Source organism: Acyrthosiphon pisum, chromosome A2, assembly GCF_005508785.2.
Source record: "Acyrthosiphon pisum isolate AL4f chromosome A2, pea_aphid_22Mar2018_4r6ur, whole genome shotgun sequence".
NCBI classification, from domain to species: Eukaryota; Metazoa; Arthropoda; class Insecta; order Hemiptera; family Aphididae; genus Acyrthosiphon; species Acyrthosiphon pisum.
The window spans coordinates 101,580,617-101,603,878 of NC_042495.1; the positions used below are offsets into that span (position 1 = coordinate 101,580,617).

Here is a 23,262-nt window from a genome sequence, read left to right on the forward strand (position 1 = left end):
CTAGTATTGTTTCTATCAATGTTTATTATTTGGGGTTTAAAATTATTCATCAAAAAGTAGTTTATTTATTTAACTGTATATTATTATAAAGTGTGATTTGATAAAAAAATAAAATATTCTAGTGCATGTGACTATAGTTGCACTGAAATTAATTTTGTAATTTTAATTGTTAAAACTACTTTTATGAATACTTTTAAACTTTTTCATGGGATTTGAACTTGTACCTACGTATTTTCTCATCTACTTTAATACTTCAAAACTAGTTTATTAATATTTAACACAGAAAATTATTTAATGATTAGTATTAACATATAATCTACAACGGTGATGGTTATATATAATTTAAAAATCAGAATGTAATTTTAGTGGGTATGAGACATAAGTACTATACATCCAATTGTTTCAATGTTTATAATACTATATAATATATATATTACAATATTACCCTAAAACTATATAGGTATGTGCAATGTGTGCTTCAGGTATAATACCTCAGGCGTCTGTATACATATACATTTTTAATGAAGACATTTGAAGAATGTTCTTTATCAAAAATATTATTAATTTACAAAACGTGCATTTCAAGGTCGTAGTATTTTGGGTGTTACTGAAACAGAGTTAATTTTGTGATGCCGTTCTCGTTTATATAGAAGGTATTACGTATTACAGTACATAAATACTTAATAATGTATTAAGTTTTTAATAAAAAATACGCCCATATAATTTTTCAAATGTTTGGAATTTCAATTAATAAATCTACCTGTTTAAATTCTTAAAAATTGAAAAGTGCTATTATTTTTAATATATTTTTAGTTACTTTAAAACGTCAAAATGTATTAACAAGAAACTAAGCTAGGCTTATAGTTATCATAACCACGGTGTTGGTTACATATAAAATATAACACTTTTAATCTTTAATATTAACATGTAAAATACTAAACAAATACGAATACTCCAGTACATATTTAATATACAACACATAATGTATATTAACATAAAATACGTATACATTTAGTATTAAAGATTATAATAACACTTGAGTTATATATATGTATAGTTAGACACTATTATAGTACAAATCCGTGTGCGTAAAGACCATATGTCATTTTGTATATTAAACTGCATTTAAAATACTTAAAACTGTGACAACTTTTGTTGTAGGTACTCTTCACGTGCGTTGATTAGATATATATTTTTATTATTGTTCACATTTTGTTCTGCAGAATATTGTTGAGTTTTACCAATATTACCTTATTATAATAAATGTATATGCTTGTTGGAGAGTTAAACCAAATGTTAATGGAGTGTGTTTGACGCATATTGTAATGCAAAACAACTATATAGGTTTCGTTTGAAATTTATTTTACTTTACATGTTAATAATATAATATCTTCAGGCGGATTCGCGTATTCATTATCAGTTATTTCTGACCGCGATGGCGTGATTTTATCGTATGATTCGTAGTTGGCGAATAACCCGCAGAAACCCGCGTATTCCGGTATTTGACACATTTCGCTAGAAATTTGCATTTTAAAATATCTTCGAATAGTTGATTTTATTTAGTTTTGTTTAACTGCAGTACCGTACATATACAGGCCAGTGTATGCGTACTATATGTCCTACTTGCCGTCCTAACATTAGACGCACGCCAATCAAACCGATTGTTATGTAGAGTGACGAATTTTTTTTTTGCAAAGTAAGCTACTTATACTATACGCTACTTATATTATTATCCTGACGTCCGATGGACGAAAGCAGAAATTTTTATCAAGGTACGTGCGAAGTTGGAACAGTCGGAATAACTTGTGTGTAGCACAGTCGTTCATAACTCGATCGCAACGTGATTGTCGTGTTATTCGCATGGCGTATTCAGAAAAGGGTTTGTAATTTGGTCGATTAGAAAAAAGCCTAAAGTTTCGTATCCAAAGAATAATCAACTTTTGATGTACAAATAATACGTAACTTTTAAGCATCTTATTTTTCTATTTTTATTTATCACACTACAAGATCGTATTATTATATTGTACAATGTACAGTTATATTGTATCTTATATTATTATTATGTATATATTATATTCACTCAAACAAACTGACACACGACGACGACCTGTTGCGCCTAACGACTGGCTGGCTCATGTTATTTCTCGTATACATACCTACATAGGTTGTACAATATACATACATATAATTATTAACATAATATGACACAAACCGAATTGCTGGATTTATGTGTATGTATTACATTTGCATATATAACGCTATATAGGGTGATACATTAAGCATGCACATGGCACACCCCCATTTTTTCATTTAATAATTAATTAATTCAAAATCTGATTTTTGAAATTTTTAAGTATACTTCAAGACCATATTTTGAAATCCTTGAGATTTTTTGTACTACTTAAGGAGTGTTTTGTGGCTATACAAGTTTCTGTTTTTCAAAGGAGAACTTTACATTTTGACTACAAATTATTATTCAGTGAATAATTTTTTTGAACATTTTAATGTACCAAGGTACCTACCTAATAAAAAATTATGAGTAGTTTTTCAATTATTGAAATATTTATTTTAAGGATAATATAGTATTAAAAAATGGTTTTACAAAAATATAAAACATATGTAATATTAGATCTAGTATTAACTATACTTGGACCAATAAGTTTAAATTTTTCAAATTATAAAGATTGATAGATTCATATTAATTACTATAATTTTCATACACCATAGCCCCCATTATCATGAACCTATCATCTATAGTACACAAAGTTAAATAGCACAAAAATTACTTGCTGGAATTTTGATTTCAATACGTCAACATTTTTAGAAAAAATATCCGCTAAATAATTTACGGTATAGAAGGGAGGGGGAGGGAGGACGTTTGAAAAACAGTAGTTTATATCTCTACAGAACACTAATTTAATAGCACAAAAAAATCTCAAGTACCTATTTGAAAATATGGTCTTTAAGTATATTTAAAAATTCTAAAAATCAGATTTTGAATAACTACTTCATCAAAAGAGTAAAAGGGGGTTAGCATGCTCGGCGGATTACTCTGTATGAAGTATATTATTAAATATATCACACGTATGCACATTACACGTGTCGTACTAGAGACATACACACATACGGGCGCGCGCGTGCACTTAAATAAATTTATATAATATTATGATAGCTTACAATATTGTTATTATTCTGATGTATATTATGTTGTACACGAGCATCAATCGTATACACAGATTGAATATTATGTTATCATAATATGTATTTATATATAATAATATTATGTATACAGTGACCACTGTCTTTATCGCTGCCGTTTAGCGAAGACGACGGCAATGGGCGCCGCGCGGGTTCAATATCAATCTCGTCCGGCGCCGCAGACGTCTCCGTGCGAACTGATGCTATGGCTAAGGTTGCCGCAGCAGTGATTGAGCGATCCGCGTATAGATAAATCATGAGTGGCCAGCGTGCGGAGCAGACATTTCGTTTTTGTTATGATATTATCGATTGTGTATTAATATTATTTTATTTATTAATTATTTACAATCAATTGTTACATTATTATTTATATATAAATATATTATATGCCTGCGTAGCTGCGTCGCTCGTGTCCTGCACTCCTGCAGTTTATTATTATATAGGAATTATCGAAACGTAAAATTATCATAGTGGCTGCTTCAGTGCCCTTATAAAATTATAAAAAAAATCTGCAAATTTTTAAAAATATTCCTAGAATTTCCCTAAACGCGCTTATGTTTACCATTGACCACCTATATACCAATTATTACTATCATACACGTTGAATTCTTGTATTGATTTATTGTAAATATATCGATTAATTGATTTACTACGAATGATTGATTACTCGATAAGTATAAAATATTAAAATGTTTTAAGAAAAATCGAAAAATTTAAAGAAAATAAATTACGCACCCCTATGCAGTAGTTTCGTGAGTTGAGATATTATTATAATAAATGTAGGTATAGTTCGAAATAGGTATATCGTTACTCGTTTGTGTATACAAGGCGGCAATAAGCGTAGTGCGAAAAACGCGGTGTTTCACAGTATATTGTGGGAATTTTAAAATGGAACAAGATGAGACCTAGTTGGTTATTAGATCATGTAAGTCCTTTGTCATGCACTGCACCCCTATTTATCTATTGTATAATAATTAATCAGAAAAGGAACATAATATTTAATATATTTTAGTCAATGATTTAACGATTTTATGTTATGTTCAATAGTTATAGTAGGTATGTAAATATCTCATTATCGAAATATTAAAAACCCAAAACTCTGCAGTATTATTTGATATTTATTATATTATATATTTTTCATATTTAATATATTTTAGTCAATGATTTAACGATTTTATGTTATGTTCAATAGTTATAGTAGGTATGTAAATATCTCATTATCGAAATATTAAAAACCCAAAACTCTGCAGTATTATTTGGGCCAGCTAAAAAAAAAAAAGGCTTGGCGACGTATATACGCACTCCTCTCAACGCACTCTGTACATATATATTTTGTAATTATCCTATATCGGTTTTTTTTTTAAATTCCGGATCCGGATCCTTATTGGGTGCACGCTCTGCGTGAATTTTTTTTTTCATCGAAATTATATTTTTTTAATCTTCCACATTTGCCGCGTACTTTTCACGTTAACTGCGTCAAAATTCCTTTACGTTAAAATTAATTTTTATAAAAGTTATTTTTTATTTTTTAACACTTTTACAGTTTTATGATAGATTATTATATACTGCACACTGTATAGCCAACGGCGTATCGAGAACTTGCGTGAGAATAGCTGCCTACCATCCGTACAATAACGACAGTACGCGGATGTTAGCTGTACCAGAGAGTACCTGCAGTATAAAATGTCATATACTTATTAATAATGATATTAATACCTAGAAATATACTAGCTAGACCTTCAACATATACGAATTTTATTATTTTATACGTAGAAATACGTAGAAAAGGTATTAACACTGCAGACAAATACGTATACGTGTGTTAAGATGGGGCTCAAAATAGATTTACTAAAAAATATAAATAAATATATATAAAACCTTAGCTGTTACCAAAATGAAACTGGAACATTATTCGAGAAAAGCAATAGTGATGGACATAAAATAAAAAACGAAAAAATGATGGGATATAAAAGTTAATTCATTCTTTTGTCTGCGTCATTAAATGTATCGATTGTAAAGTATTACAACCATTTTACAAGGTGTGACCCCCTCCCCCTGCCACATAGATACATTAACAGTATAATGAGCATTAGCGTGATTTTATCTCAAAATGTAAATTATGTATTGTTTTAATTTATACGTCATATTGAATTATTTCACATATCCTACATAATATATATTATAATAATTATATTATCTCGGGTATAAAATATAAAATACTTTGACGCTATTGGCAGAAATCTTAACGAAATCAAGCTTTGCACTGGATTTCGAGAAACATACTTAAATTCGGTCCGTGGAAAATTTAATTCTGTTTTTAACGTTCGTAAAACGTGCCAATATAGTATAATATATTGCACATATTGTAGCTGCGTACATATAATAATATAAGCATTAGGAGGTGAAATTTGAAATTAAATACCTAGGTGATTCGTTTTATGGCATAGATAGACTGTTCTTCAGTTTTCTTGAAAATGTTGTTTTACTCAGGTTATTTAAATTTTTAACAAATAAAACCACAATAATCCATAAATATTACAATATATTATGTTTTTTAATTTATACGTGTCGTAACCTATAATATACGAAGTCCTCGTCAGTCCGTACTTAGTAAATTTTAAGTTTTTATTCAATTATAAAATATTAGAAACAAATAGTATGCAGACGTACACTGTAATATACTATTATACTCGTATGGGTACTCAATTTAAAATGACTATTTCAATTTCTATTAAGATAAAAATAAAAAAAACACGGACAACCGAATGATTGTTCCGTTTAAGCACTGTCATCCGACAATAGGTGTTTTTAATTATAATTTAGAGTTAATGTAATAATTGTTAATCGTACTCCGCCGCGACTGCGAGTGAACCGGTTGTGACATTCCGGTCCTCTTGTCGTTGATTTAGGACATAAGGTCACCCTTTTATTTATACTGGTGTATAATGAAATCTTCTTTTTTAGTAGGTACCTAAGGATGTCAACCAATGAGAAAAAGTAATACCATACGAATAAAATCTTACTATATTATGCCTAATAATTATTTTTAAAAGACATTATATTTTGTTTTTTCATCAAATATGATAATAATTATAATACAGTTTTGATATGACTGTGAAAACGAGCTGTTTAGTGGTAAAATATTTTGAGTACATACTACAATATTATGTGTCTGCCAAAGACGGAAAACTTTATTTCAAACCTTAACGGGGAATGATTATTTCCCGAATAAGTCCCCGTTTCTTCGGTGTTTATTTTTTTTTATCTAATTTATTGTCTTCGTGTAACGCATAATAAATTATATACGCTGCTTTCAATAATTTTCATCTTGACGTACGTAATAACAGGCGTCTACATTAGACGACAATATACGAGCAACTCTAATTTAATTTTAATATAATTTTAGCGTTCTCGTTTGTTTGAATAATTGAGTTAACATTCGTGTGTATATACGAATCGCCGAAGTGAGATGCGTTCAGGTTTTTTAAAAACCATGACGTGTGGGTTTAAACCGTCTAGTGTGTAACTTTAATGTATTTTATGCACTTTATGCGCTTTAAAGCAATATACAGCTATATTTAACTAGGCAACCTATTCTATGATACATTTTTACTGATTTTGAATTAACAGGTAGTTATATAAAATGTATTCATATTTATGAAATATTGCACTGTCATCAAAAAATGATTTGACTATCTACTCTAGCACTCAAGTGATTGTAAAAATTATATTGTATTTTAGTAACTATATGCAATAATTCACGTTTGCACTTGCTGCTTAAATTAAATAAGATGTGTATCTATCACTAAACTACCAAAATGTAAAAATCTTCAAGTATATCTTCCGGTAACCAATACATTGTACGTAAGTATAGCTATGTAATATTTAAATGTTGATAGTCAAAATATTCCTTAAAAAAAAAAACGAAATTGAAAACAGGTTACGAGATTATCGAAACAATTTATCAAAACTGCAGATAAACCTTTAATTTAAATCTTTAAATTAAAAGAATGACAATTTAGCATGTAATCGGGGCGTGTTGATAAATCATAATTATATAGTTTCCTACCTATATGATATTACTGACATGCATCACAATAAATTATTTCAATTTAATTTCTTTTTAAGTTTTTAACGTATATAATTAACATATTTCATAAATTGTCAAACAATTATACAGTTATATACCAAACAATTTATAAGTATACAATATACATAATACCTACATAATATATTATATTATATATTTATGTAGGTATCTACACCATATTAGGTACGTACCTACTTTAATGACTGCAACGTGGTTTTACATTGTTAATTCTAAAATATGTAACTTAATTTGTTTGTAGGTATATGATATAATTTTAAACCATTTTAAAATTATATTACAAATAATCAAAACTTAAAATTAAAATTTTTAATATTAAAAATAAAAAGTCATTGATTAATAATCGTTTAGACTTTAGAGTCTAAATTTTAGACTTAAATTCAAATAATTATTCCTAGGAACGACGGTATAATATTATTGTCGTTGTTTTATTTTTTATTTTTATTATTGATATTTTACAACTTCTTCATATTTTTATAAAAGTCTTAATACATTAAATTACATTTTTATTATTAATTATTATATTCCTACTTATTACACTCTGAGAATCTATGTGTATTGGATATAAATCAAATAAAATAAAATAAATTATTAAAACTTCTAGAATATACATACCTCTACACTATATAAATATTACCAACCAACCTATGTGCTTTATGCTAAGTAGTTCTTGTAATAATATTTTTTAATTATTACGTTTTCTTATAACCTTTATACGGTTTCAGCTGATTTATTAGATCTCGTAGGTATACAACAATCAGACTCTTAGACCTTAATAGTGGATTGTATCGCATTTATAAAAAATAAATCATTATACGTTAGTGTAACGAAAAAAATAAAAATGAGTGATTTTATTGTTGTTATTTATTTGCTGATTTATTTTTTACGATCATTTTATAATACCGTGTTGTTATTTTTTTTAGTTGTTATTGGGTTGTTTATATTATTGCCGATTTTTATGTATCTGTTTTTATTTCATCTATCAAATAGTTTTTAAGTACACTAATACATGTCTGCAAATGTGTAAATGCTATTTATACAATAAAATACTGTTAATTGAATGTTTGACATTTGGTTTAGTCCTGGTTTCAAAATCATATGTGTAGAACATACAATATCAATAAACTGATTAATGGGAAAATAATTGTTTGTAGTTCTTGCTGAAAATTAACAATGCACGCGAAATAATGTCTATGATATGGTTGAATACTTGAATCGTTATATTTATTTTTAAATATCGACTAAGTTTGAACAATCATTTTACTAATTAATATTTTTACTAACACCTATAATAAACGTTGGTATCAAAATAGTCAAATATTCATTCAATGTTGTACATTTTAAAAATAGTTAATAATTTTATAATAAATCTACTCATAATGTATAGTATGCAATGCATAGGTACTATGCATATTACCAAGAATCATAAACAAAAATTTGTAAAAAATATACGATTTTAATAAATAATTTACATTAGTTTTTAAAGTTTTTACTAATATTACTTTCATTCAAATTGGTTCATATTTTTTATAATAAAATAATAAATCATTAACAATGGGCCACTATAGAAATATTGATACATTTTAAAAATCGTATTATTTTAATAATAAAAATTATAAAAAAAAAAAATGGTTTTAGTGTTTAACTAGATTTTCTGATTGATATTATAGTGATGTCTAGACACACTATCAAGGTGCATCTTATCAGAGATTTACTAACGAAAAATATTAAGTGATAATTTCCTGCAAACAAATTACTAGAGTAGTTGTAATTCATGCTTTTTTTTATCATATTACAGTGCTATTTTTTGTTTTGTTTTTGTTTAGGCTAATGTGTCTCTATCGGTATTATTTACAATGTCCGTCATCGTAATCCTCTAGTAAGATCGATTGCCCTTCTCATAGTGTTCGCTTTATCACTTTAGTTATACAACCTATATATGACGTAAGCCATTATACTATATGGTTTCATTACTGTTTGTATTATCCTTAGGCGAAAAGTAGGTGGCCATAACCTTAAATTGTTTTACTTAACTATATCTACTATAATATTTTCACTAATATGTCAAAGAATCCAGATGAAAATTTGTATAAAATATTTCTCATAATTAATAGTCTTAATTTTTACAAACCGTATAATGTGTGGAATGTAGTTATATTATTATGAATAATAATACCTATAGTTGTAATGATATTACAGTATAAAACTTATAAGTATATAATATTGGCTTGGCATTGCGTGTAACGGCTAACAAGTGACATGTAATATAGTAATATACAATAACTGTATATTGTATACCATGCGACTATAGAAAACGGTTATAAAAATAAAATATGTATTATTATATTTTATATTAAATCAGACGGTTTAAAACATTGAATTATTTATAAACATACGAGTGGTTTTTTAAACGAATTTGGCATGTTTATTTCCCAAGAAAACCGTTCTTTCATAATATAATTATACCTGTAACTATTTTAGCACTGCAGAGGGCAGATACTAAATTAAACAAAGTTTAACTTTGATACATTTTATAGGGTAATACCTATACCTTTAATTTTTAATTAGGATGACCTCAATTTTAATCAATAATCGAATTTCAATGTTAATTATGACATCATACGTATGTGCGTAATACCTACTGATAAGGTGTATGCTGTTAGAAAGCGTTAAGAATTTTAATAGAACCCAATTTTTTAATGAGAAATTCGACCAGACGAATAACTATTATTTTAAAATTTATAAGTGGTAAGGTAACTTATTCTACTATTTTAATCTAAAATTGATTTAAAACAAATAATTCTATTACTATTTTATTATAATATATTGCCATTGCCTATCTGCACGTTTTAGGTTATGAATGCGTCATGTACTTTTAATATTAATTATAGTCTAATAGGTACAATATTACTGAACCTTAAACGTATATTTAATATTTATATTATATAAATATTATTTAACTTAATATGTTGTCGAAATATGTTGGTCCTCGACCGACATTTCAATAAAAATCAAATATATTATAATTTATAAATTACAATATTACCTCCAGGCGCGTGTTATAAAATATTCTGTAATTTTTAGTGCTTGCATATAGTTGCATTAGTTATAGTAACTTATATTAATATGTTGCGATAATTTATTATATTTTAGATTTGTATATAATATAATAATGTACGATAATATAAAGAGAAGAATATTAGTAATTATTTTAAAATTTAAACCACTATAATACTACTTAGTTACCTTAAAGAAACAAATATCGCATTACTTAACTCGTATTTATAGTCGTATATATTCGCATAACTTTGTTCTCTTTCTAGTAATTACTTATGCTCAAAATGATTTATTGCACAATTAAATTAAATGTGGTACAAAAAATAAAAAAATTTTTTTGATCATTAATGAGTTGTTACGTTACACATTCTTATTATGACTACATTAGGTATTCGTATTTGGCTTGATACAGATATTATATTTGTTATTTATTGCTCGTATATTATAGTAATCTTCTAAACGTAATTTAATAAGCCACTTTCGCGTGGTTAATTAATGTAACGCTACCGTGGGCATAATCATGGTATATCGTGGCAATAATACGTGGTTAATAATAATAATAGGAATACAATATTAGTACTTGAATTGTGGTGGTTAAAAAAACGAAAACGTAGGTATCCATAAAATAGATATAAATGATTCGATCTATACTAAAAATAAAGAGGTTTAAACGGTTATGATTTCGTGCGTACAAAATCCGCGATAAATCACGTAAAAATGATAAAATTGTAACTAAAGTATACCTACTTCTACACGGGTGAGGTTATAAAAAAAATGAAAACAAAACGAAAACGATTAAAAAAATGTTTACATTAATTTCAGTCATATACTTTAAATATATTTATATATAGTAAAAATATAAGGGTGTAATAAATTTGTGTGTGCGTTGCCCGCGTACCTATATAGATTTACAAGGTGAATTATTGCTGTAACTAATTGTACAGGTTAATCGTGCGAAATAGCTATAAAAGTGTGGCGCGCGTTTGTCGGAAACAACACACCGCGCAGCAACGAGACCGCGCTTGCCGAATTACGCACGAATGCCGAGAGGATTAAGTGCATATATAGGTACTTAATATTTATTATTTATGGTACGTTGTCCGGTGTAAAAAAAATTGCACCTACGTCTTCTACCGATATAGTTTGAGTTTATAATATAGGTAAACAAACAGTGAATATATTATATAGGGCTGCATGTTTATATATTTTATGATTCGACTCGGCCGGGTGAAACAAATTAAACGAGTTGTATGGTTTATTCGACTTTTGAAATAAATTGATTAAATCGGATGATATAAGAAATAAATTATATACTTAGGTACACAATATGGTATAGTTATCATACGATAAACTGTACGATTTAATGTCCGTTTATAGATTTGGTTCGGGCGTGCTCTTAACATAACCGATAAAAAAATAAAATATCGCTTATATTATAATATTATATACCAACGCATCACTGTTCGGTGTTAATGTTTTCATATTGTAACGTAGGTTGTGTTAGGTATCCATGTCTTGTCGCTGCTTGATTATTAGTTATTACTAATACACGATTATAATATTTAAACATAATGTATTATATTATATTATCTATTTATATATGCGACAGTAACCTGACTGACTGATTGATGTATCAACGCACAGCCTAAACCACTGGACGGATCTGGTTGAAATTTGGAATCCAGATAGTTATTATGACGTAGGCGTCCGATAATAAAGGATTTTTGGAAATTCGACCTCTAAAATTCAATCTTATACATAATATCCGATGTGATTGACTCCGCTGGTGTACTCTGTGGTTGATAATGATAGTAGTGGTACACAGTATTTTAAAAATAATATTATTCCCAAAAGAAGTATATAGTCACATGGCATAAGGTCAGGTGTCCTAAAAAGTATGCAGGCGCAAAGCATCGGTTGATTAATTTTAAAACTCACCTGTGTAGTACCTATTTACTTTTAGTTATTTTTACTTATATAAGAATCAACAATCGATACAAAGTGCGCAGCAAAAATAATTGTAGAAAGACGTAGATGACTAAGACGTAGGTGCTTACTAGTTATAATATAATAATATAATGGATTGGGCTTATGACATACTCACCTCCCCTTAATAATATGTTTATTGACAAAACCTAATATTTTATTTTGAAAAGGTACACCCACACCCTTTCCGTGATTATATAATTAGGGCTGGGGCGACGACCGTCCGTATATTCGTCGTAGCCACTGGTCTTACATCGTCCATCAGTGTGTATATGTTGTGGCACGTAAGAAAGCGGCTCATATTTATGCTGTAATATTAATAATAATAATAATAATGATAAAAAATGCTTTATGATTTTATGAATAATTTTCAACTTAGTCTCCTTCGAGATCGTAGTTTACAGCGTGGTATACCTATAATGGGTAGGTATACGTGGTATATGTATATTATATAGCCTATATAAGTAGGTATATGTGCACAACACTGTAAGCAGCGTAAAATGTAAATATAATTATATACGTCGTTGTTTATTATGCATGTACCCGAGTATAATAATATAATATATAACATATATTATAGTAGTACCACCTACCTGTATAAAGTTATACACGGACGCGTCTTAAAAACAGTATAATAATATTTACCCGGTCGGTCGTGGTCATCTACCTATAACCTAACCTGCGTATCACCTGCAGTTTGCGTTTTACGGTATTCATTATTTAGGAGAAGAACGGAAAATTATAACCCTCCCCACCCACCAACACCCTCGCTGACGATGTAATAACATTATGCACTTGTTAATAACGCCGCGTGTACCTATATGTGCGTGTATTAAATTAGGAGCGGTTTGTTTTGTGTGACACTAACTGCAATAATGATACGAGAAACTGGTGGGCGGCACCGCGACGTTATAATAATATTTGCTCGTACACTCGCATACAAATGAACCTATGTAATACGCGCGTACCTATAATAATATGTCGAATAGACCGCTCAAAACGGAATTTTTCAAATAAATATAATCATAATATATTATATTATATTATATGTAATATAATATATAATACGTGTACGGTGTGTACCTATATTGGCGATGTCGGCGCGAACACAAACAAAACGACTATATTATTATTACTAAACGCGTATAATATTAATATTATATTGTGTACCTGCCTGCAGTATACCTACGACCGTCTACGCGACGTCTCGTGTAATATTTATGGCAGGCAGGTCTAACTTATACCCCGGTATATAGGTAATGTATATGGGAGTATAAAGACGGACGACTTCGCTTTCTGCCTACGTCTGCTGCACATGCCAGACTATCTGTTGCAGTGTAATGTCCGCACAAATTAGAAATGAGTTTGTATTGTTGTTAAATTTATCTCAAGTTGTAGCGTTTCGATCTGTGAGTCATACATACAGAGCGATTTGCCAACTATGCTCACCCCCTTTTAATAATGAAATTATCCTAACTCTGATTTTTGGAATTTTCAATAAATTTAAAGACCATATTTTTTACCAACGTTTATAGTTTTTAAAAATAGTTTTACCAAATTATAAAATAGATTTAATATTGGAACTAGTATTTATTAACATACTAGTGAATAGTGATACTGGGCGTGTATGTTTAATGGGCGAAAAATAGTAAAACCATTACTTTTATCTGTTTAAGGATTTTTGATTAAGCCCCAAAAGACGTCTGTAATTAAATTAGCGCGTAAAAATCGGAGACTGAAAAAACTTTTTAGACGACGAGCAGCTCTGTTCGGACTTTGAATTATACTATTAGCGCTCGTTCAATAAATTACGGAAGCTTCGAATTTTTACCACTGAGTGGGTTGTAATTTTTTAACTCGGGAAAAATGCTTTGACCCCATTATGTTGGGATGTGCCTTTGTTTTAAGTATTACAGTCGATACGAACATTTGAATTTTGAACCAAATTACGGTATTTTTGCATGTCGATTTTTTACACTATTTTCTGATATACATAATAACTAAATATTATAGTAATATGTCTCTACTTTGAACAGCGACTGCGGTTACATCGCGAACAAAATATCAAACATCGTAACCCTATAGGTGTATCTATTTATTAATTTATATATATGTATATAGTATATTTAGGGTTGTTGGTGTAGACGTTAAGGCCTCAAGCCCAGAGGAGCAATTTCTATGAAAAATCCGCATAGCCATGAAGTCTCTATTTTTATCGGTACTATAGGTATCTTATTACCTAGATAATACTTATTATACTAGTCATATAATCGTGGATTTTACAATCATTAGTAACTTCGTCTCCCACACAACTAATTTGATATAATATATATAACCTTATGATGGCCAGTATATTATACAATACCTAGCACTTAATATTAATTTATTAAAATAAAACAATATCTATAGTTAATAGCTGATGCCGTGAACTTCGTTGCTCGTTAAATGTACCAACCCTATATGATTCAAACTTTGTTTAATTCGTTATTTAATATTCGGCGTATGGTATTCAAAATTTATCTTAACTTTTCCGTTGCCTAGAATAAAAATTTTGATTCGCAGCACTACATTATCAGGTAGGCATTAGGCAATCTATCTGCGGTAGATCGCGGACCTCGTGCTGTTAGTACGTATTGTTCTATGATTTAACTATAAAGCATCAAAGTTATACCAAGTTTATCGTATTCCACCTATAGTGGATTAATATAATCAATTAATACAAAATCCTAACTAAACCTAACCGTACTAAAATCCGATGAATAATTAAAAACCTGTCTTCTTCCTAGATATCTTTTCTACACACAAATGTCCATTTATATGTACATATATATTGACAAAAAATAATAATACAAATCAACAAACATGTCCGATTAACCAATAGCAACCAATATATAATACACTGTTGCGCCACTGTTGTATTTTATATATCCAGAATTCCTACTTTTCTGGTGGATTTACTAAAATTTTCTTTCGTAAAAACTTTCTCCTTGCAATTTGGTATATATTTTTCAAAAAAATTGATCCAAATCGGATCAGCCGTTCGCGATTGATGAGATAACGACATTTTCACGCTCCATTTTGATATATATAAGATAACCGTAAATATTACATAAAAAAATAAGGGGAACGATTGCAAGCATACCCAAGCCCCCTTTAAACTGCGCATATATCCACGCCGTATATTTTACAGGCAGTCATTTAACGCGTGAGACTGCACTCTCATACAGTTATGCACGTTCTTAACAGAGGTGAATCTAAAATTTTTTTTTAGGGGGAGGGCCAACATTTTTCAAAACAATATTAAACACACTTATTACACCTATTGTAAAAAAACAGTCTTATCAGTAATTATTAGTATAAAGGAATTTGATAATATTAATTATAATGTAGGTACAATAAGTATAAAAGTTTAAACGTCATAGCATAAGTTATTTCTGAGTTTTATGTTACAACTATATTTAACAGCTAATGAGTCGTGAGGAGGGTCCAGGTCCTCTTCCTACCTTAAATCCACCACTGGTTCTTTACGCTTATCTGTCGCGTTACTATTTACGCACTCTTATAATATAATAATTTATATTTGCACGTGTATTCTGTATACTGCGTACAAGACATTTCGAAAAGCAGTTGACCTAACCTAGAAACCGACAGCGGATTTGACGGACGTTGACTGTGTAATGTCATTATAAAAACACGAGATGGACGGACGAACGTCGTGAGTGCATGTACCTATATAGCTTATAATAATACTATATAGATAGGTACTTGCTGTGGTTATTGTTGTAGTAACTGTCTACCGATATCACGATACACATGAGAATTAAATTAAATCTTTACAACGCAAGCTCGTATAGTACATATTATTTTTAATTGATCATGTAGCTCGAAAACTATAAGGCTAATGAGCTGTTTGTTTTTTGTTTGTAGGGGAGAAATTGTAGGTTTGTAAACACGCGTGTTTTTAGTTTGGCAGATTTTTTAGTGGGCACCCATAGGTATCTACCATGGGTGGGGGATGGCGGCACTTCTTCGGACACCGTGACTTGCTCGAAGAAAAATGCCACCCGCAGCCGGGTTCGAACCGGCGTCTGTGTGCGTCACAACCAACGCCCTAATCCACTCGACCACTCTGCTCCCTATAGTACATACTATTATTATTATTAATTGATATATTATCCAATAATAAGATACAATAATTAATAGGAAATATCGCTGTATCGTTGGAGCATATTTTTCAGATTTGGTGTATTTGTACGAAATTTAAAGAAACTTAATAATATGCTATGTGCCTATGTATAATAATTTTAATTACCGTGCGCAAAAGTGTAAAAAACAGTTCTTGGAGGGTGTTGTCCGTGTGGACGAATTCCCCTGTTGCTCCCCTATCTCAAATCCGCCACTGAAACTGTACTTCATATTATAATTAATCCGTGACTTCGATCGTTTCCACGATGTATACCAATATTAATCTACCGAACGATATAGCATGCGATTTATATTATACACGCAATGACTTTTTGAGATTTACAACATACAATACCTATCTGAATATAACATAATCATAAGCGTGTTCATACACTATGTATAGTGCATGAAATTCAAACTGAAAATCGGTGTATTGGACGGTCGGACTGGAATAAAATATAAATCATGTCGATAGACGATAGTATCTATACATCGTAGTCACGAATTGCCACATTATAACGATAAATTAGTATAATGAAATCCGTTAAACAACTTCTACGATTCAATAAATTAAATAATATAAATAATTTATTTTTATGTTTTGCATCCGATTTTTAAAATAATGTACCTGCTACCTGTGGAATGAAATCGGTTTTTTAATTTAAAAAAAATGTTATTACGTCCTTTGATGATATGCGTGAAGTAATTATTTACCCATTTTATTTTTGATATGCTATAAATTTTTTAGTGAATATTCCACACTCAAACTTGAGTCATGGTATAGTATCATAAGATATATTTTATAGGTATCATATTATACAATAATAAAACTACAAAATTGTCAAAATATAATTTTTAAATGAATTTATTTTATATAAAACAGACAAAAATTAAAAACTAATTTATTCGTATATAATAATTAATATACTTCAGTAATAGAGTAAAAGTGTAAAACAAAAATATTTTATAATCGTAGTAGGTACAATAATAAACACTAGTAATCATAAAAACATTAAATTAAATAAATAATTTTTATTTGAACTGAAAAAAAATTACAATACTACGCATGTCACTAAGGGTTAAGAAGTTTTGAATATTATAATTGATAATTATAAGCAAAAAAAAAAAGGTGGGAAAGTGGATGTTGCTCTGCTGTACAGTAGGTTACAAGGGGGTCACTGTATAATGGATGGTATTACATTTGAATTCAATTATATAATATCATTGTATAAGAAAAACGATTCTGAGCGGAGACGGTTTGTCAGTCTAGGTATAAGACATATTATATACTTATCTTTGGTATTAAAAAAAAATTGACCTATTAAAGGTACCTATAATAAATTCCAAATTAATCATATCAAAATATCCATTAGGTACTTATAATGCGTTATACATCAACAACAAACCGTGACACTATCATAGATATATAATAGTATACTTTAGAAGTTTCAAGTACCCATGAATAATATTAATTACAATAAAATAACTAAAATAGTTAGTCTAGGTTTTTTAACATGTAATTTCGTCCAAATTTGAACTTGAAATGACTATAAAAATAAACTGTGCTTATGTATTTTTTAGATTTTTTGGTGACAGAATTAGCATGAAGCTTTAACATTCAAGTCACTTTATGCTAAACAACGTTTTATTTAGGTTTCAAAAGTTATCGTCAGTTATAATAATCTAGATACGCGTCATCATTTTAAAATTTAAATACATTTATATATAGAACTGTTTTATAAATATAATACCTATTAATTTCTGGTTTTACTCATGGACTGATAAACCTGCAATGAATTACATCAGCAAAAATGTAAATTGAGATTTACGTGTGTTTGGTAACAGCGTAGATAACAATTTTATAAATTATATGGGCGCATTGACATTTAACTCGGGCCAAAACATTTTGTTCAGTCAAAAATACCTAGGCCAGCCTCTAATACTTTAGACGTGTTCTTTGGGCCACGAAAAAAATATAAACTTACCGGTTTTCCAGGGCGCAGTCCCGCTGCTGGCAACCAGACCGGCCCGCGTCGGTGACGGGCGGCCGACGGCTACGGCCGTCGTCACGTTGACGTCTCCGCGGTATCCGGATGTGGCCAAGCCGTCGCTCGTATGCGGGTGAACCAATGTCCTGTCTGCGGTGCATGAGCAGGACGAGGACGACGAGGACGAGCGGCTGCAGCAGCACGCGTACGGCCACGGTCCACCATCGCCGGTTGCGGTCAAGCATCACCTAGGCACCACCCGCACAGCCATCCACCGCCGCCGCGGCCACACGCATGATTTCCGCTTTGGACGTGGTCGCGTTCGGCAACGACAGCTCGCCGCTGACCGTCGCCGGCAACGACACGGCGGGCGGCGCCGCTTCCTCGCCCAACGACACGGCTGCCAACGGCGTCATCCAGTTCCTCGACGACGATCTGTCGTTCCCCGGCTACATACGCACCACGTGCATGGTGGTGTGCGTCATCATACTTGGCGTCGGCGTGGTCGGCAACATGATGGTGCCGATCGTCATACTCAAGTCCAAGGACATGCGCAACTCGACCAACATATTCCTGATGAACCTGAGCATCGCCGACCTCATGGTGCTGCTCATATGCACGCCCACCGTGTTTGTGGAGGTCAATTCTAGACCGGAAACGTGGGTGCTTGGCGAGGAGCTATGTGAGTAAATTAAAATATGTTATTTATTAGTATTACTATTTTTATCACTGTTTCTGACTCACGGGAGTTTGTTCCGAAATGTCGTTGGCGGTACCTTTAGATATTGTCACTCGAGAACCATCGAGGCCGATCTTTTCCGACTTTTCGGGTGAAATAAATAACCTTTTCGTTGCTTGGAGGCTGTTAGTACCACTAAATGGGTTAAATTTTAACTCAGCGATTCAACCAATTTTTTTCTGTCAGTATACAATGTCTCTAAAGTGTCTAAACAATCATTATTATCAACTCTAAATCGTCTGCTGCTGTGATTCTTTAGGAAATGTTAATTTTACTAAAAATTCATGTGAATGACTTTGATAGTGTATAATATTCACACTTTAGAATTTAGATATCTATAGGCATGATACCTGATATTAGTCTTTAGGTTTAGGCCACGATATTCTGTAAAAATGAATTTTCACCAAATATTTATGAGATTGGCCTTGATAGTGTAATATTTGCCCTTTAGATAATCCGTATAGTGGACATAATATCGTTCTGACCTTAATACACTAATAACACGGACTCGCGGGTCTTAAAAGCACGAATCTATTTATCCATTTATTTATAACGCAAATTTAATTTTTTTAAGATTGGCCATGTTGGTTTTTAATCGAATATATTATTACTATCATAGGCATATTGTGCGTAGGTATTTAGTAAACTTTAGTATTTACTTAAAACGTAAATTAATATTAGAAGCGTTATATTCTTTAACAAAAACAAACCACATGACGTTCCACGTGACACTGTTTGAAAACCTCATGTTTAAACTATTAACAAGATATTTTCAGCTGTGCATAGAATAATATTTTTTACGTGATCTGTCAAAATATTGTGAACAATTTCAGTTTTAAATATTGAATCGGTCGTTAATTGTAATGTTTTAATAATAATATATTGTATTTCGATAACCACAACTTCTTATAATTGCGAAATGATTGTAGCATAGTACCCATAGGTATATATATATATATAAATATTATTAAATAATATATAATATTATAGTTGTCGGAGATCAAAACTTTCAGTTAAACACTGCACAATATAGTGAACGCCATGTCATAATATGCATACGATTCTGCCGCTATCGCTTTGTTCCTATACGGTTATAATAGTACCTATATATATACGTGACTATGGATTTTATTATATATTATTGTTTATACGAATTTTGCAGTGTATGCTATATTATGATCGTCGGATAAAATCGTTTTGTCCGAATTACCCGCCGGTATAGGGTGCAGATGGTGCTTGGGTCTATAATATGTTACAGTAATTTCCTCCTCTCACGCAGTGATTCACCGAGAAATAAGTAGGTAGATAGGCAGATAGGTATATATTTAATATTATGCGAATACACGAAGTATAATATTAATATATCGTCAGCGAGCCACGCACGATTTATTACTGTTTTGACGATGAAACCTCGAAATTGATAAATATGGTTTATCGACGATTATTATACGATTTATACTAATATATTATTTTAAATTACTATAATATCGAATGGTAATAAAGATGAAACGGTGGGAGGGGGTGGGTACTTTTCAGGAGAGCTAACTAAAATGTTCATAATATGAATATCACATCTTGATTTTGGTGTATAGGGGCTTGGGTTTCTATAAAAGCTCTAAGACTGTGGTTGTTATATATTTCTATAGTCTGCAAAACAATTGAATAGTAGATATTTAATCAAAAAACTGCCTTTTAATATAATATTGTCATTGCTAACAGCTATATATATTATATACTCCTTTTCAAAAGAGAATATACCGGTTGCCGACCAATTTATGTCCGGCGGCGCACATTTCTCACCAATTTCCCATTGTCAGCGTGATCACGTGGTTCTCGACGCACCAATCGAATCATTCGACGTGTGCGAAAGCGGTATATTCTCTTTTGAAAAAGAGTATAGTTGTGATTTCATGAGTTTAGAACACCTTATATTCTCGTTGTGTCCGCCCTTCTCGTCCTTTATTAGTTACTAGTACATACATAAGCTACGAATATTGGTACTTGATGTTTATTTATTCTCTCATAAGGCGTAATGTACGTAGTACGTACATAATATAGAAAATAATGGTTAAATGGTTTTTATTAAAATACGTTTAGAAACTGGGCACTGTTGTCTGTTACACTCGCAGAGTCAGCTTTCTTGATTTGTTTAAAAATTCAAATAGAACACTTGAACAGTGTATTAAAATATTCAAATATAGAAATAGTCAAAACTTAAAACCTTATCTTTTAAAGCATTTATAATACCTTAATAGTTATGTAGTATGTTCGTTCAGCAAATATTCTACAATAAGCTAAAGGAAAAAAAATTACAAATTTTTAATCGTATCATCTAGCTGTATTAAAATTATAAGAATTCGATGAACAATAATAATAGGAGAGACAGAATGCCATATGTTGTTGGTTAGCTAGCACAACTTTTACAAGTCTCTTGACTACTTCCCACCCACAAAAAAAGATTGCTTAGCATCTAGTTTTTCGTATTTTTGGTAGGAAATGTCACTTGTCGAAACATAAAAATACATAAAAAAAACATAAAAAATATAAAAATACAATTTATGTTGTATGTTGTGTATATTTATATATATAGTAGGTATATAACATGTTGTATTAAAAAGTTGTTTCGTTACAGAAATTTTTTGTTTTTTTTTTGTCTGACAAGGCGGGGGAGGGGTCGTGATCTTTTAAAATCCCTTTTAACCTCCCGGACAAGAGGGTTAATACTGCCTATAATCGCCTATACATATATATATTAACGCTCGCAATAATCTTATTAGGCGTATGTATTATCTATTTATATATATATATATATGGTGCCACAGAAATCGGCCTAGCACGAAATAAAACGTCGGTTGTTCAAACGTATCGAGTTACCCTATTAAATTTTATCGTATTTTACGGCGAAAAACAAAAACACGCCTCTTCTTTAACACAATGAGCCGCGTCATGTGACCTATATTTCACTTTTTCCGGGATCTTTCCGTCAAACCATGTATATAATATTATCTCGGAAACCGTACACCCATTGTGGATGATAATAATATGATATGAAGAGCAGACTCGATGAGATCGCCGTAAAATCGGTCGTGGTAAGTCGAAAGAAGTCGCGCGAGAAGACCAGATGAGGCATCCACTATAGTGTTTATAGAGTTGCCCAGTGCGGGGAGAAAGAGGTGATCCAGAGTTAGCCGTCTCTGAGCATTTAATGGTTGGTAGATGGGTGGGTAATGGATGATGGGTAATAATTTAGTATTAACTAACATTTTAATTTACTACGACAGGTGGTTAAAAATTGACGGTAAATGCTATCGTAAGTGATCGATTACCATTATAGTTGATTTCCAACATTCGCGACGTACTCGTTGTATATGATATTATTTTTACAAATTATTAAGTGATTTTAAATATGAAATTTGTAATTCATATAATAGTATTAAATATATTTTACTGTAAACTTAGTTTTTATAATTATTTTGTACACATAAATCCATTTACTTATGTAATGAAGTCTGTGAAGTACTACTTAATTCTACATGGGAGATAACTCGTATATAATTATGAACTACCTGTTCATAAGAAGCAGCCAACTAATGTTTTTAACCTTTTTATTTACGATAACGATGGAAGCCGGGAGGAAAATCGTATATTTTAGGAGGCATCTAGTATGTACCGGAAAAACGATATTATTTTAACCTTTCCTTGTACCTATGTATACATTTGATAATATTGTAAGGACTAGGAGCAGTAATAATTTATAGTTTTCGTCATGCAAGGTAAATTTAACTATTATTACCTATAGTCTTTTGTCATTCTTACAATAAATAACAATTACAATGTATACATAGTACATATAATATATTATACTTTCCAACGGTTACATTGATATATTTTTTCGTAACAATGGTACCTACATTAATAAGTTACAACTAGCATCCTTTAAAATGTATTGATTTAATCTATTTCGGACTATAATATATTATACTTCCGGATGTTCTTACTTG

At 30.5% G+C, this 23,262-nt stretch overlaps 1 protein-coding gene across 3 annotated transcripts in view; it reads left to right on the top strand.

Annotated features, from left to right (window-relative positions):
- The window catches only part of LOC100169111 (ecdysis triggering hormone receptor subtype-A), a 226,680-nt gene that overhangs the window by 15,203 nt on the left and 188,215 nt on the right, over nt 1-23,262 (top strand). For 2 of the 3 annotated variants that reach the window (XM_016805592.2, XM_016805591.2), the window contains exon 2: nt 18,531-19,204. In XM_016805592.2, coding sequence (XP_016661081.1) covers nt 18,817-19,204 — 388 coding nt within the window. In that variant the 5' untranslated portion in view covers nt 18,531-18,816. Of the gene's footprint in view, nt 1-18,530; nt 19,205-23,262 lie in introns of those variants that run through there. The other variant, NM_001319962.1, reaches the window with a different exon arrangement.